Raw genomic sequence first — 13,795 nt, forward strand, 5'->3', positions numbered from 1 at the left:
AGAAAACAATGCAATACAGTTATTGGTATTTGTACACTTATTTATTTCAGATAGATATTATAGTTATTACTGTTAGCTTCAAGTTATAGTGCAATGTTTGCACAAAAAACGTTTCATTGTTAGGGGGGCCACAGGGGGGTCAGAGGTCAGTGTTAGGGGGGCACTGCCCCCCCCCCTGGTTGTACTAAAGTACAGTACATGAGTAAATGGACTTGGCTACATCCCACTACAAGTGCAAAAAAACCCTGTTCATAATTTCTCAGATTTGGAGAGCTCCTTAAAAGCCACGAGGGACATTATACTACTGTGTTCACAGGCTAAGTAGCACCCTGGGAAATGTGAGTGCTCATTTGACAAGAACATCTTAAAATATAATCCAAGTACACGTTATGGCCTTTGTGATTCTAAAGGACCTATATCTGTGTTCTTAATTAGCCATAAAGGCATTTGTTTGCTATTTAGGAAACTCATATTTGGTCTTAACAATGGCTGTTTTGGTATTGCTGACAGTTTTCTTTTGTTGCAGGACAATTATATGCCAGCAAAATGATTCGCATAGTGTGTCGAACAGATTGAGAGCACCATAATAACCTGCCAAATGTCTCCCAAAACAGATGTTAAAGACCCTGAATCATGCACATTTTCACTTCAGCATTTGTCCCAGAGGGTAAATCACATCTGGGGTGAGAAGTGTAAACAGTTGTGAAAGAAATCAATTATCAGACATGACAGAAAAATTGAAAATTATCTGTACAGCAGTTAGTGTTACCTGAATTTCTCAAAGGGCTTACCATTGAGTGTATACAGTATGCTGTTTCACAGCTCATCCAGTTAATAGCCTTTTTAATTGTACATCTGGTTTAATATTCATTGAACAAATGCTGTGTTTATATGGTGCATACTGTTTAGTCCCTAACTTGGCAAAGTAGGCAACTGCCCGAGACTCCAGGCCCAAGGTTCACGTTACATCTGCCTATACTGTGTGGTGGTGCCTATATATTGCTAAATGATGTGTGTTCAATCAGATATCGTCGCTGCAAACCAGGGGTCAAGTCATATGCTGGCATGGTATGCTGTACAAATTACACAAACACTGTGCAGCTCCTTCAGTGACAGGCTGCTGTTACTGTACTTATTGTTGTCCACCTGGATGGGTACTTTTGTAAATTGTAATTTGTGTAATATCTATCGCTATATATATCTATATTTTATGCATGCCTCTTATTTTGCCTCTTTACTTTGCTGTAACAATGTAAATGTCCCCTCTGTGGGACTAATGAAGGCATTCTTTCTGATTCTGATTATGAACATTGAAAGGAACAGGGAGTTTATAGGGCCCTACAATCTTTTTCTGCACATGGACCCCTTAATTTGTGAATCGGGCCAATTCCGTGGGAATACAAAGATTGTGTCTGTGAAGAGATACAGTTAATTTTCCTTCATTGTAGTCCATTTCTCATTAAAGCTATACTGATTCTGCGCGGGGCACCTCTCCGTTTCCCATGACGTAATCTGACGTTCCCTGTCAGAAACCAGGAAGTGGGTCGTTCGCTGTTGTTTGTGTTCGTTGGTCGTCTCTGTTTTTCTGATTTAATACAGCGCTTTCACGGGGGCGAAATGGCGACTTTTATTTCAGTCCCGTTAAAAAAGTCCTCTGAGGTGGAGCTGGTGAAACCTCTGTCGAAGTTTGTCACAGCCACATATCCAGCTGGCGAGGAGCAGGCGGAGTATCTGCGCTCCGTGGAGGAGTTGAACAAGCTCCGCAAGAGCGCCCTGGGAAGGCCGCTGGACAAACATGAGAGCTCCCTGGAGATCCTGCTCAGGTAAAGACATGGTTTATATCAAAACGGACATAGATACCATTATTATATTCACCCATAGCAACCGGCTCACCTGTCGCGGTGAGAAAGCCAAGTCATTGCCGCACCCAGATGTGTTAGCATTTAGTTGCTAAGCTGGGAGCTAAACTTAGTCAAGCTAAATGCTAGGAAGCATTTCTCACCATAATGACTGACTCATGTGATAGTCATGCCAAGTTTCCTTAGGAGGCTTACCGAGACTGTTTTTTACGTCTTAAACTGAACTGCCAGTTACTTTTGAAATAATAATAAGCCATGTTAGCCGAGCTAGTTAAGCTTGGTCTTATTTACTGAGGTGACTCCAAGTAAAGTGTACCTGGTTCACCTTAGCATTAGAATTAGCTTCAAAGTTCAACTTTATTTAAACTCATTGTGAAACAAAGAACTCACAGAAACTTCAATAGCAAGGAAAGTGTATTTATATAGAACATTTCAACACAAGGCAATTCAAGAAGCTTTACAAAAACGAAAGACACTAAGAGCAACAGAATCAGAAACAGGCCTACTTATTGCCAAGTAGGCATTGGCCTTGGTGTATTATGGACATACATAAACACAGTTAAAGACAAGATAAACTGTAAGAAAAACTATCAAAAACAATTATTTAAAAAAAACAACAACGAGTATAACATTTAAATACTGATACATATTTACATGAAATATAGATATACCAAAAAACTATATACAGTATATTAAGTCAAAAATACTGAGAATAATAAAATAAAAGATGTGAAGTAGTGCAGGACTGACAGTACAATTAATATAATATAAACAAGATATTGTTAGCATAGTGTGCAATTATGTAATATAAGAACATAGCTCAAAATTACGACACAAGGTGACGGCATAGTATTTCATTCATCGTCAGCTATTTCACCTGCCAATCTTTATTCATCATCTGGCTGCTCCTGTTCCTGAGTGTGCTGTTAGGGCTTTACCAAATGTCACAGCTACTAACAATGTATCCCCACTGCCAGCCAACAAATCCATTAATACAAACTTTTGAAAACCTTTACGATTTTAGTTTTGTTAATTGACCATCAAGGATAACACAAGAAAGTCACAGGACTCATTTCCATTGTGATCTTTGTTGTAGTATGTATACACACAGCACCAGGGAGACGTTCACAACTGGTTCCTCTGTCAGACGTCAGTCACAATCGGACCACATTTGGTCAAGGCCTTCAGTTTACTGGTAGCCACATGATCAGACATTTAAGGGTGTTAAACAAAATAGAAGAATAGCTTTTCATATTAGCAAACATACATGAATAAGATAAAGCCTAACAGACGTGTGTGTAGAAGTAAGGAAACTCATGGAGAAGTGATCCATAGAGAAGGCTTACCCTGGCTGTAAAATGTCACAGTGACAACCACTTTGCATAGAGGAACCTGGTCATGTTAAATAAACAAAGTGCCTCTGTCCAAGCTCCGTTAACCCTGCCTGGCTGTTGTTGACTGCCACATTTCTCTAATGCAATTATTAGGACATAATACAAAAGTTATGACTCGGCACTATTGCTAAAGTAACCACTGATTTCCTAGGTAACATATAAATGCAGACTTTACTCTCTCCCATGTCAGTCTTTTTTCTATATGACTCATGAGTTATTTAATGCACAGGGTTTGTCCAGATTACGTCAGCTAGCTATGCATTTGAAGGTTGATAGTCTTCAATTTTTTTTTCTCCTGCGAGCCGTTTCCAGGCGCAGTGCAAAGTGGAACTGTCAAGCAAGTGCCAAGATTGAGGCTCTTTAGATATTAAAATGATACTCACGAGGTGCTGAGTGTCAAAAAGGCCAATAGTGCAGCTAACTGGACGAAAGCAGGACATCCACTTACCTTTAACACAAAGAGGTTGTTTTTTACTCATGTGACTTTGTATAGCTTTCCTGAGATGCTCTACTTTTGACGTCATGGATTAGTGGTCAATGTCTCGTGATCAGCTTCAGATTCTAATAAATGCTTCTAATCTTAAATTTCAGCCAGTTCATGTTTATGTTAGGGGCTGCACTGATCCACAATGCCAACAAAGATATTTGCCCCAGTTTGAATCGTCATTACCATCTCTGAACTCATGTTAGCAATACATAGAAATGGTCCTAATACCAAATCTAAATTTAGGGGGAAAAAGGAGAACCGATCAAACTGATTTGAGGTATCAACATTTGTATTTGGAGACAAATTGTTGTCATGGGATGATGGGACTGTGATAAAAACACAACATATGTTTGTGGAGAATTTCCATCAGCTGGATTACCTTATTTAAGATTATTTGTCACTGAAAAAGTATGTTCCCTAAAGAGATTTGTCCTATCTGTGAAGCAATGCAACTATTATTATCTTAACTAAATGTAAGCCGAAGTTATTCAAATATGTTTTACTGCTATTTTAAGAGTTTTATGCATATTTTGATGATTTCTCAGATAAGATTTTGAATCACACTCATCCTGAAATACAATTTTCATGTCGTACCACGAGAAATAAAATCAGAAGCTCTAAAATTATGTGATTAGTGCTGCTTGAAAATCACAGGATCTGAAATAATTAATATCTGATTAATGCAAGCTCCACCTCCATTTTGCCGTGTCCATTTCTGTCTGCTGGTATCGCCTCTCCTTGGCTTTCTGCACACATGTCGTCTTGTCAGCCATGTTTCAGGTAGCCAGGGCGACCGGCCCTATCCTTTTCAAAGCTGCGTTGACACACATCCATTATGTCACCATGGTAACCATTGTTTTGACCATGCAGGTTTCTTTAGTCTTTAGTTAACCGGTAGACTCATCTCCTCTCATGTTTCCTCTGTTCATGTGTTTGGTCTTCTGTATCTGAAAGGGAATGATAACAAACTTTAAGTGTTTGTAGTTCTATATATAACGTTTGTTTGTTTACGTTTGATGTTTGCACTCCCATTTCTACTGGCAGTGGAGAGTAGGGTGGTTGAACTGGTAAAAGGGGATTCCCTAACTGCATGTTGTCATTTCTAATAATAGACAGTTCACATCACAGGGAAAGATACCGACAAATAGTAGACATTAGACGAGTAACGTGCCAGATATTTTTTCCTGACTCATTGTTGAGTGTTTCTGAAATGGCAGAGCTTACTCAGATCTGCTGTTATGTCATCGCATCCGCTACCCTCTCACTGAGTTTCTGTTGCAATGTCTTTTATCTCGCTTTTTTTAAACTTAACTAGCAGTAAACATGAATTTCAAATGACTTGTGAACTTTAAAAAGCAATACGAGCAAGTATGTTTGGGTTTAGATGCATACAAAAACATTCTTTAATCCTACCATTTAATCCTTCTCTCTCCAGATACTATGACCAACTGTGTTCTGTCGAGCCCAAGTTTCCCTTCTCTGAAAACCAGGTAACTGATCACACAGCAGCACACACTAGCCTGGACTAGCTCCCAAACAAAAACAACTTAAAACAAAGTGTCTCTCTGTTTCCTCAGCTCTGCTTAACCTTCACATGGAAGGATGCCTTTGATAAAGGATCGCTGTTCAGTGGCTCTGTCAAGCTCGGTGAGTGTCCAAGGAAGGATACCTGTGCATGTCACTGTGTAACTGCCATTGAAAGAAACCCAGGAGGAACAAACACAACTTTGGAATCTCTAGAGAATCGCTACACCTTTAGTGTGTACACAGATGGAGTTAGCTGCGTGTTAAAATGAGTTTAAGCCGTCGCTGGACTTTGCTCTCAGGATAAAAGATCTGTCATGGTGTGTTTAACTCCCTATCACTTTGTGTGTTTATCTCTCTCACACACACACACACAATGACAAACAAAGGGTTCCGACACTTAAAAGGTGAACTCAATGGATTTTTTTATCAAGAAACAGGCCTGACAAGTTGCCTTATATGGAGCTTTGTCTAAGGAAAGAATTCCCACTGAAGTATTTGTGTAATAAAGAGAAAAACATGACTTGTATGGTGTGAACAGATACAGATGGCAATAAATACAAATAATAAATCAAATATAATGTAAAATTAATAAATATTCTTAAGAGGGCTTTTTGTTGTGTTCAGCCCATGGTTCAGCCTTTACAATTTAAATTGTGTACTGTTGTTCACGCTTAAATGTTTTTTCCTCTTTGCTCAATTGTTGGAACTCATGACTGAAGGATTTTTTTCTGACCGAGACAGATTGAGAATAAAGCAGTAGAAAGTGTTGGTTGGACAAAATGCTGACCCCCACATAAAAACGAAAGCTGTCAATATCTTAGGATTGATTGAAGCGATCAAAGATAGATGTCACTTCACTCTCATGGCTAGTCCTATTCATCACTTTCTAGCTGAGGGAAAGAATCAGTCTTTATGTCACAGAATCAGCAGAAATTAACCAGTATGTCATGAAAGTGAAGGATTTTCTAGTTCAAGTTGTTCCTTAAACAAACATAATAATGCCTTTTTAAGATTCAGATGGCGACAACAAAAAAGTGCTCTCACAAATCATTTCTTACTCTGGTGTTTTTGTGTGTTGCAGCGTTGGCCAGTATTGGCTATGAGAAGACGTGTGTGTTGTTCAACGCCGCAGCGCTGGCCAGTCAGATCGCCTCAGAGCAGAACCTGGACAACGACGAGGGGCTGAAGACTGCCGCCAAATTCTATCAGGTGAGAAAACTACCACACATTAACTAGGGCTGCTCAATTAATCGTATTTTAATCGCGATTATGGCTTGCAACGATTGCAAAAACGATTATTTCTTTATTAGTATTATTACTTTTTCTTTCTTTTTTTTATAATCTTTTTGGGTTTTTCAGTTGAATTATACTTAAAGTTCAGGTTAATCAACTGTTAAAAACATACTATTCACATTTTATTCTCTCCAATAAATGGATGTTTTCAAAGTCAATGAATAATCGCATTTAATAATCGCAATTACAATTATTGACCCAAATAATCGAGATTATGATTTTTGCCATAATCGAGCAGCCCTAACATTAACATTATTATAGAAAACCTGAGGAAGATTACTGCATGAATTACAACAGTTATACGTTTAGTCAGATCTATGCAGAGGAACTCTGTCATGGTTTAGATTTTCACCTGAATCATATTTTAGGAGTCTGTTCACCTTTTATATTGGCAACATTGTTCTGTGTTTTATAAGAATATTAAAGACAATGGTGCATTACATTTAGTATGTTAACTGATACTACTGTCTTTTACGCATCTGAATTAGTGCACAAAACACACCATCTAATCTTTTAATTTGTATGAAACCATGTAATATGTCATAAACAAGCGAGGTATAACTAGTCTCCCTCTATGTACAATATCCTTCCAAATGTATTATTTGTATTGAAATAGTTTTTGCCCCAAAATAAGAATATCTAATTATTATAGCCTCCAGTGAGTCAATATTCTCACAGTCAGTTTTAATCATTTTATCCCCAAATACTTTTACATTTTTAGTTTGTGCCTCCTCTGTCCAGAATAGGGAACGTTTATGATTTTGAACCATAACGCTCCAATAAAGCTCTCAATATTTTAACCTTGCCATTCATATACATTCATGCAATTCATTCATGCACAAAAAAGCTCCTCTGGTAAAAATGGGGCAGCTTTTTATAAAATGTACATCATGGGATTGTTTCCCCTTAAAAAAATGTTTTACTTATTAAAATGAACTACACACTTGTGAAGCAGGTATGAAAATAACAAGAGATTTACGAGCAACAACCATTGACAGTCTGTTTGTGTCTCACAGCTGGCCAGCGGAGCGTTCGGCCACATCAGGGACACGGTGCTGTCCGCTCTGAACAGGGAGCCCACCATGGACATCTCCCCTGAGACCGTGGGCACCCTGAGCAACATCATGCTGGCCCAGGCCCAGGAGGTCTTCTTCCTCAAAGCAGCTTCAGGTACCAAAAGACACATCAAGGGCTCCAAACCCACACAGAGGTTGCTGTCGAATAGTGAGAAATATCTGGTCCTTTGTCTTTTCCCGAACACTTTTCCTTAACCTCAGTGAAAACGACATGGGGTTAAGGAAAGCTCTGAAGGAGATTCAGCAGGACATAGAAATAGAATATCCTGCATTTATACAGGGCGACATGTTAAGGATGCGCCAACTAGAAAGGCACTTTGAGAGCGCATATATCCGCCAACACCAAAAGCCCTATATGGCACTTATACGAAAGTGAAAAATAATGTGTGTTTAAGCTTAGTGATTCGGATACGCTCCAACATTTAAGAGGTTCTTTCTTGGCCCGTGGTACGGTTTTCAAATAACTTTAATGTAGTTATTCTTTCTGTAATCCTGCTGAAAGAAAACAAACCAAAAATAAAAACACAACCTTTAGTCATGCACATGTTTGCCTTAAGATTAATGTATTGCGTTATCAGTTGCATGTCTTTACTCAGTTTACACACAGCCTCATGTCCCAGTCCCAGTTCTGTCTAGAGTTGCTCATTAGAGAATAGATTTAAAGGTTACATCATGACATCAGCTGTAAAACATCAGCTCTAAAAAGAAAGCCTATTTTTCTTGCTAAAGTAGTGAGTTTTTGTTGTTAATTAGTTTTTAAACTCAGAAAACCACTCATCATTATTTAGTTAGCAAACCGCAGATCTTCTGACCAGCTTGTGATTTGGGTTTTTCTTAAGTGTTTGTTTGATATGTACACTTAAAAATGGCTTGTTTCCCAAATAGATAAGATGAAAGATGCTGTTATCGCAAAGTTGGCCAATCAGGCTGCAGATTACTACGGCGACGCCTTCAAGCAGTGCCAGTACAAAGACAACCTTCCCAAGGTATGTGAAGGACACACACACTGACCTCAACAGTGTTGGGAAGACGCACACAGAGTTTGGATTCTGTATGGTGTGTGTTTTCTGTCTGAATGTGTGTTTTGTATGTGTGTATTCCTGGAAAATATGCTTGAAGACTGTCTAAACTTCTCTCTTCTCATTGGTCCATTTTCACTCTGATTACTTTACTACTAAGCTGCCGTTTGATTTGTTCCTTACCGTCTGATCACGGGCATAATTACTTCCTGTCTGTCTTTATATTATGACTGATACACATTATGAGGTTAATAAAAACAGCAATATGTATCTTGCACAGGCTGTTCGTAAGTTCAGATTCAGTCTAGTTGAAAGATACACTTGATAAAAATATAGCATAATGATACAAACTGGGGAAAAAATTCAACAACATTTTATACCGTAAATTACAAATGCTCTGTCAGGAACTCCAGACTAAATGATTAAATATCGGTTCACTGTTTAACTACACACTACTTGGATTGAAATACATATATTTTACCAAGTTTCCATAATATCCCTGAAATGATTATAAAATGATCAGCTAAAAGAAAATTCATCAGTCTTTCTCTCTTTTTCTCTTCATGATCTCACTGTGTCCAAGATCTTTGTGGGTTCTGGATTGTTTGGACCTTCAGATATGTCCTTTGGTTTTCTGGGAAACTGTGATCAGCAATGTTTTCATGAAGTTATCGCTTAGTTTGGACACATGAAACAAGGCCAAGTGAATTGATCTGAAAATGACTGTTTCTGGGTTCTTCCTGAGTGCAGTGACGTTGGATGAAGGTTTAGCAGCTCTTGCTAAAAGATCAAACACTCATGGCCTGTTCTGTTTCTCTCTCTCGTTGTCTTCCTTTCTTCCTGCATCCCTCGTGGTGGTGGTGGTGGTGGTGGTGGTGGTGGTGGTGGTGGTGGTGGTGGTGTTGGCATTGATTGTACGTGTGTGCGCACGCTTATGTTGTGTTTGCACACCTCTGACTGCTTGTGCCTGTTTGTGATTGGCTTTCGTCATGCCATTTGTGATTTGACCTCGCTGGTGTGCGTCTGCAATTTTTGTTTTTTGCCTTGCCATCGTGCGTGTATACCTGTTTGCGTGCCTGTATGTTGCTCTGTGGTTGCCTCTCCCTGGTCAGTATTTTTATTTTCAGGAAGTGCTGCCGGTGCTGGCGGCCAAGCACTGCATCATGCAGGCAAATGCTGAGCTGCACCAGAGCATCCTGGCCAAGCAGAAGAAACGCTTTGGAGAGGAGATCGCCCGCCTGCAGGTACACGGCCTCACATACATTCTTATAAAAATAAACTGGGTGCCTTGAAGTTTCATATAAAAAAACTAGAACAAATATTCATAAAGCACCTCCATCCTCCATCCTCTCTCCTGCTCGGTTCTCCAGCACGCAGCAGAGCTGGTGAAGACGGTGGCAACAAGTCACGATGAATACGTCAGCGTTAAGGACCTGACAGAAAAAATCAATAGAGCGCTCACCGCAGCAAAGAAAGACAATGATTTTATTTACCACGACCGCGTGCCTGAGGTCAAGGATCTGGAACACATCGGCAAGGCAGCGCTGGTCAAACCCACCGCCATCACACCGCCACTCAGCCAGAAATTCGCAGGTAAGATAACCAGACACTCAACACAGCTCCTTTTATAGGGGAGAGAGTTTGACACACTTGGAGATACTTTTAAATCTGAATTTAACAGATAAAACCCTGTGTCATTTTCCGTCTTTGAACCACCAGTTACATTTACTCTACAGGGTTTAAATCTAAAAGATTGCTAAATATATTGCTTTGACACTTAATCCACTCATACTTGTAAATAAGGTAAAAAAGTTACATTTGTTGTCATTTTTTTTAGTGTGTGTCAATTTAGTTTTTGCATATTGTCAAGAAAAAGTCCAGCTCAGTCAGGCTAGCTGTTCTCTCTTTACCAGTTTTGAAGCTAAACTAAGATAGTGACAGGTAACTCTACCTTATAAAACAGGACGTTTAATTCTTATTCTCATCTTACTCTTGGCAAGAAAGAAAAAAACTATTGCTTTAATGTCCTGTCTGTAAACATTAGGATTTATACAGCTCATTAATGCAGTTTGTTGTAAAACTGAAGTGTGGGACGAGACGTTCTGAAGCCAAATCACATTAAATATAAAAGGCAGCATGACAATCTTATCCAAACTCTCTAAAATGATGACCACAAACTTATTTTAAAGGGAATGGATGACTCCAAATGGGATCTTAACCCCTGTTTGGCTTGTTTTTTTAATTATTTGTTTGCGTTTCCCATCTCTTCAGACCTGTTTGAGAAGATGGTTCCCATGGCGGTGCAGCAGTCTATGAGCATTTACGGCCAGAGGAAGGCTGAGACTGTGAACAGACTGGTGGGCACGATGAGGGAGGCCACCAACCTCTGCAACGGGTACGCTGCCCTGCGACTCTCTGACCAAATGCTGCTGTGCTGCTGCATGTTGATATTGTCTTCCTCGGAACATATCCATGGGTTCTTGTGACTCAATGAATGGTTATTTTATTAGAAACTCCTAATGTAAATCTGTACAAAGTACCATTTAACATTTTGATAAAGTGTCTTAGTGTAGTGGTCCTAGTAGCAGGTATCATTATATCTGATGACACTATTAAGTCCTTAAAGCTGGGGAAGGCAGTTTATTTTTGGCATCAATGTGCAAATAAATTCATACCTTTCAGCGTATTTAAATTTGAAGTCAACATCACCCTGATCAATGATTGTAACCCCACTGCTATTCTATGATAATTACTGACCTTTTTTCTTGTTGGCCTGGAAAGCCATGTAAGGTAATTGTGGTTTGAGGCTTTAGAGAGCTGTGATAATGCAAAGCTGAGCTACAGAGCAAATGTCTAACCTTAGCCTTTTACTTACCGCAGTTGTAAGCTATTGGCTAAAGGATGTCACAATTCTCTTCATCTTTGAAATGTGATATTTCCAGGGTTTTTGTGTTTTTCAATCTGTCTGTAATTGGTTGCTTTGAAGTGTAAGCAGTTGTTGACAGTGCTGGAATAGCATTTTTCCTGCAGGATATTTAATCTGTGTTTCGCCTTTTTGAAGAGACATGTTAGCTCATCTACATCTGTAGAACAGCTTACAGGATCATCCTCTCTCTGATATGACCTCTATATGACAAAGTCTTCTGGGTAGATTCTCTAAAGCCTGAGATCAGAACCCAGAGGGGAAAGTTTAGTTTTCTCTCTGTCCACTTGAGTTACAATATGTTGACATGTTATTATGAAATATTGCAATTGATGCAACCTGTCCTATCCAAGCTTTACTAGTTAGAGTATTTTTCCTAAAGAGTAAGGTGCGCACTCAATGTTTTGAAACCATAGTAACTGACGGATGTTTTGTAACTGTCCATCAGTGTGTTGGCGTCCTTAAACCTGCCCGCTGCTCTGGAGGACCTTTCAGGAGACTCCATCCCACAATCCATTGCTGAGAAGGCCCGAGCCGTGGTGCAGCTGGGAGGACTGCAGAGCATCGAGCAGCTGATCCGAGATCTGCCTGAGCTCCTGACCCGCAACAGAGAGATCCTGGACGAGGTCAGACACACAGAAATACACTCAGTTAATCATATGCTAATGCTTTGTAGATCCCATAACCAGTGATCTGACCGTTAACACAAATGTATTTTAAAAGTAAAGCAGGCACTTTCAGAAGTACAGCCTTTAGAACAGCTTGTTTGTCATATGGCTTTGCTTTTTATTGACAAAGAAGTGTATTTATGTAATGCCGTATAGCAGCTTTTCTGCTACCAGAAGAACACATGAATGCTAATAACTCCTAATCGTTCCTAATGGCGGGAATCCCAGATCAGGATCATCTCTGAAATCTAATCCATTGATCTCTGGGCCAAGAACTGTCTGTCCACCAGCTCAAGCCAACCCATTGTTTGTTTTTTAGACATCTTTATGACAAACAAATAAACAGACAGACGGGAGTAAAGACATAAAACACAAACTGCTTCCAAATCTGTTGGCAGAATGGAAAAGTCCATGCCAAAATGTCCTGATTTCCCCCCAAAAAGTAGTAGAGACGAAGAGAAAGAACATTTCCGCTGGCCAAAAAGTAAATTATGTACAAGGTTCACACTATAAACTATATCTAGCAAGGTTGGGGTATGCACTGAGACCATGTTAAAACAAGAGTTTCAAGAAAATAGATGTATTCAAGTTAATTGAAAGAAAATTGAAAAGACACAGGAAATGTTGATAATCAAATCAATTTCTAAATAGATTAGGCTTGTTGGTTAGGTAGATTAGCATTTTGAAGATTTCTTTGAGCTCTCTGAACCTTTTTTTTTTCCAATTGAAATTCATTTTATAGACAAAAGGATGAATTGGTAAATGAATAATTAATGTTGGTTTCTGCCCTATATGAAATTATGAAATGGTTTTAGCGATAAAGTTGAGTAATTATATTCTTTAAGAAAAAACAGTTCTCCAAAGTCAGATAACTCTCACACATAGCCCAGAAACAGTACATTAACAATAAAGGTGTAACCATCTGAGGATCTACTGTGTGTGTTAGGAAGACACTGAGTGTGTTTGTTTCTTGTTCTTTCGTCTATAGGCTCTGAAGATGCTGAACGATGAGGAAACAACAGACAACGAGCTGAGGAGCAAGTTCAACCAGCGCTGGAACAGAACCCCCTCTGGAGACCTCTACAAGCCCCTGCGTGCAGGTAAATACACATAGACAGGCACATACATACACACACACAGAAACACTGACAAATAGACACAATGATACCTAGACAGACATACATACATACAAACAAACACACACACACACAGATACATAGACACAGACAGACAGACAGACACACAGACAGACACACAGACACAGAGACAGACACACAGAGACAGACACACAGACACAGAGACAGACACACAGACAGACAGACACACAGACAGACACACAGACAGACACACACACAGACAGACACACACATAGAGACACACACACACAGACAGACACACACACACACACACACACACACAGACAGACAGACACACACACACACACACACACACACACACACACACACACACACACACACACAGACACACATAGAGACACGCAGACAGACATAGACACACATAGAGACACGCAGACAGACATAGACACACA

General features: G+C 39.5%; 1 protein-coding gene across 2 annotated transcripts in view; it reads left to right on the forward strand.

Annotated features, from left to right (window-relative positions):
- The first annotated feature begins 1,513 nt into the window (after window positions 1-1,513).
- The window catches only part of pdcd6ip (programmed cell death 6 interacting protein), a 22,106-nt gene continuing 9,824 nt past the window's right edge, over window positions 1,514-13,795 (forward strand). The window contains exons 1-11 of one of the 2 annotated variants that reach the window (XM_034094294.2): window positions 1,514-1,823; window positions 5,176-5,230; window positions 5,318-5,387; window positions 6,349-6,476; window positions 7,577-7,730; window positions 8,522-8,622; window positions 9,768-9,899; window positions 10,026-10,248; window positions 10,927-11,050; window positions 12,027-12,204; window positions 13,235-13,346. In XM_034094294.2, coding sequence (XP_033950185.1) covers window positions 1,618-1,823; window positions 5,176-5,230; window positions 5,318-5,387; window positions 6,349-6,476; window positions 7,577-7,730; window positions 8,522-8,622; window positions 9,768-9,899; window positions 10,026-10,248; window positions 10,927-11,050; window positions 12,027-12,204; window positions 13,235-13,346 — 1,483 coding nt within the window. In that variant the 5' untranslated portion in view covers window positions 1,514-1,617. The remainder of the gene's footprint in view (window positions 1,824-5,175; window positions 5,231-5,317; window positions 5,388-6,348; window positions 6,477-7,576; window positions 7,731-8,521; window positions 8,623-9,767; window positions 9,900-10,025; window positions 10,249-10,926; window positions 11,051-12,026; window positions 12,205-13,234; window positions 13,347-13,795) is intronic. The other variant, XM_034094295.2, reaches the window with a different exon arrangement.

Source organism: Pseudochaenichthys georgianus, chromosome 11 (assembly GCF_902827115.2).
Source record: "Pseudochaenichthys georgianus chromosome 11, fPseGeo1.2, whole genome shotgun sequence".
NCBI lineage: Eukaryota > Metazoa > Chordata > Actinopteri > Perciformes > Channichthyidae > Pseudochaenichthys > Pseudochaenichthys georgianus.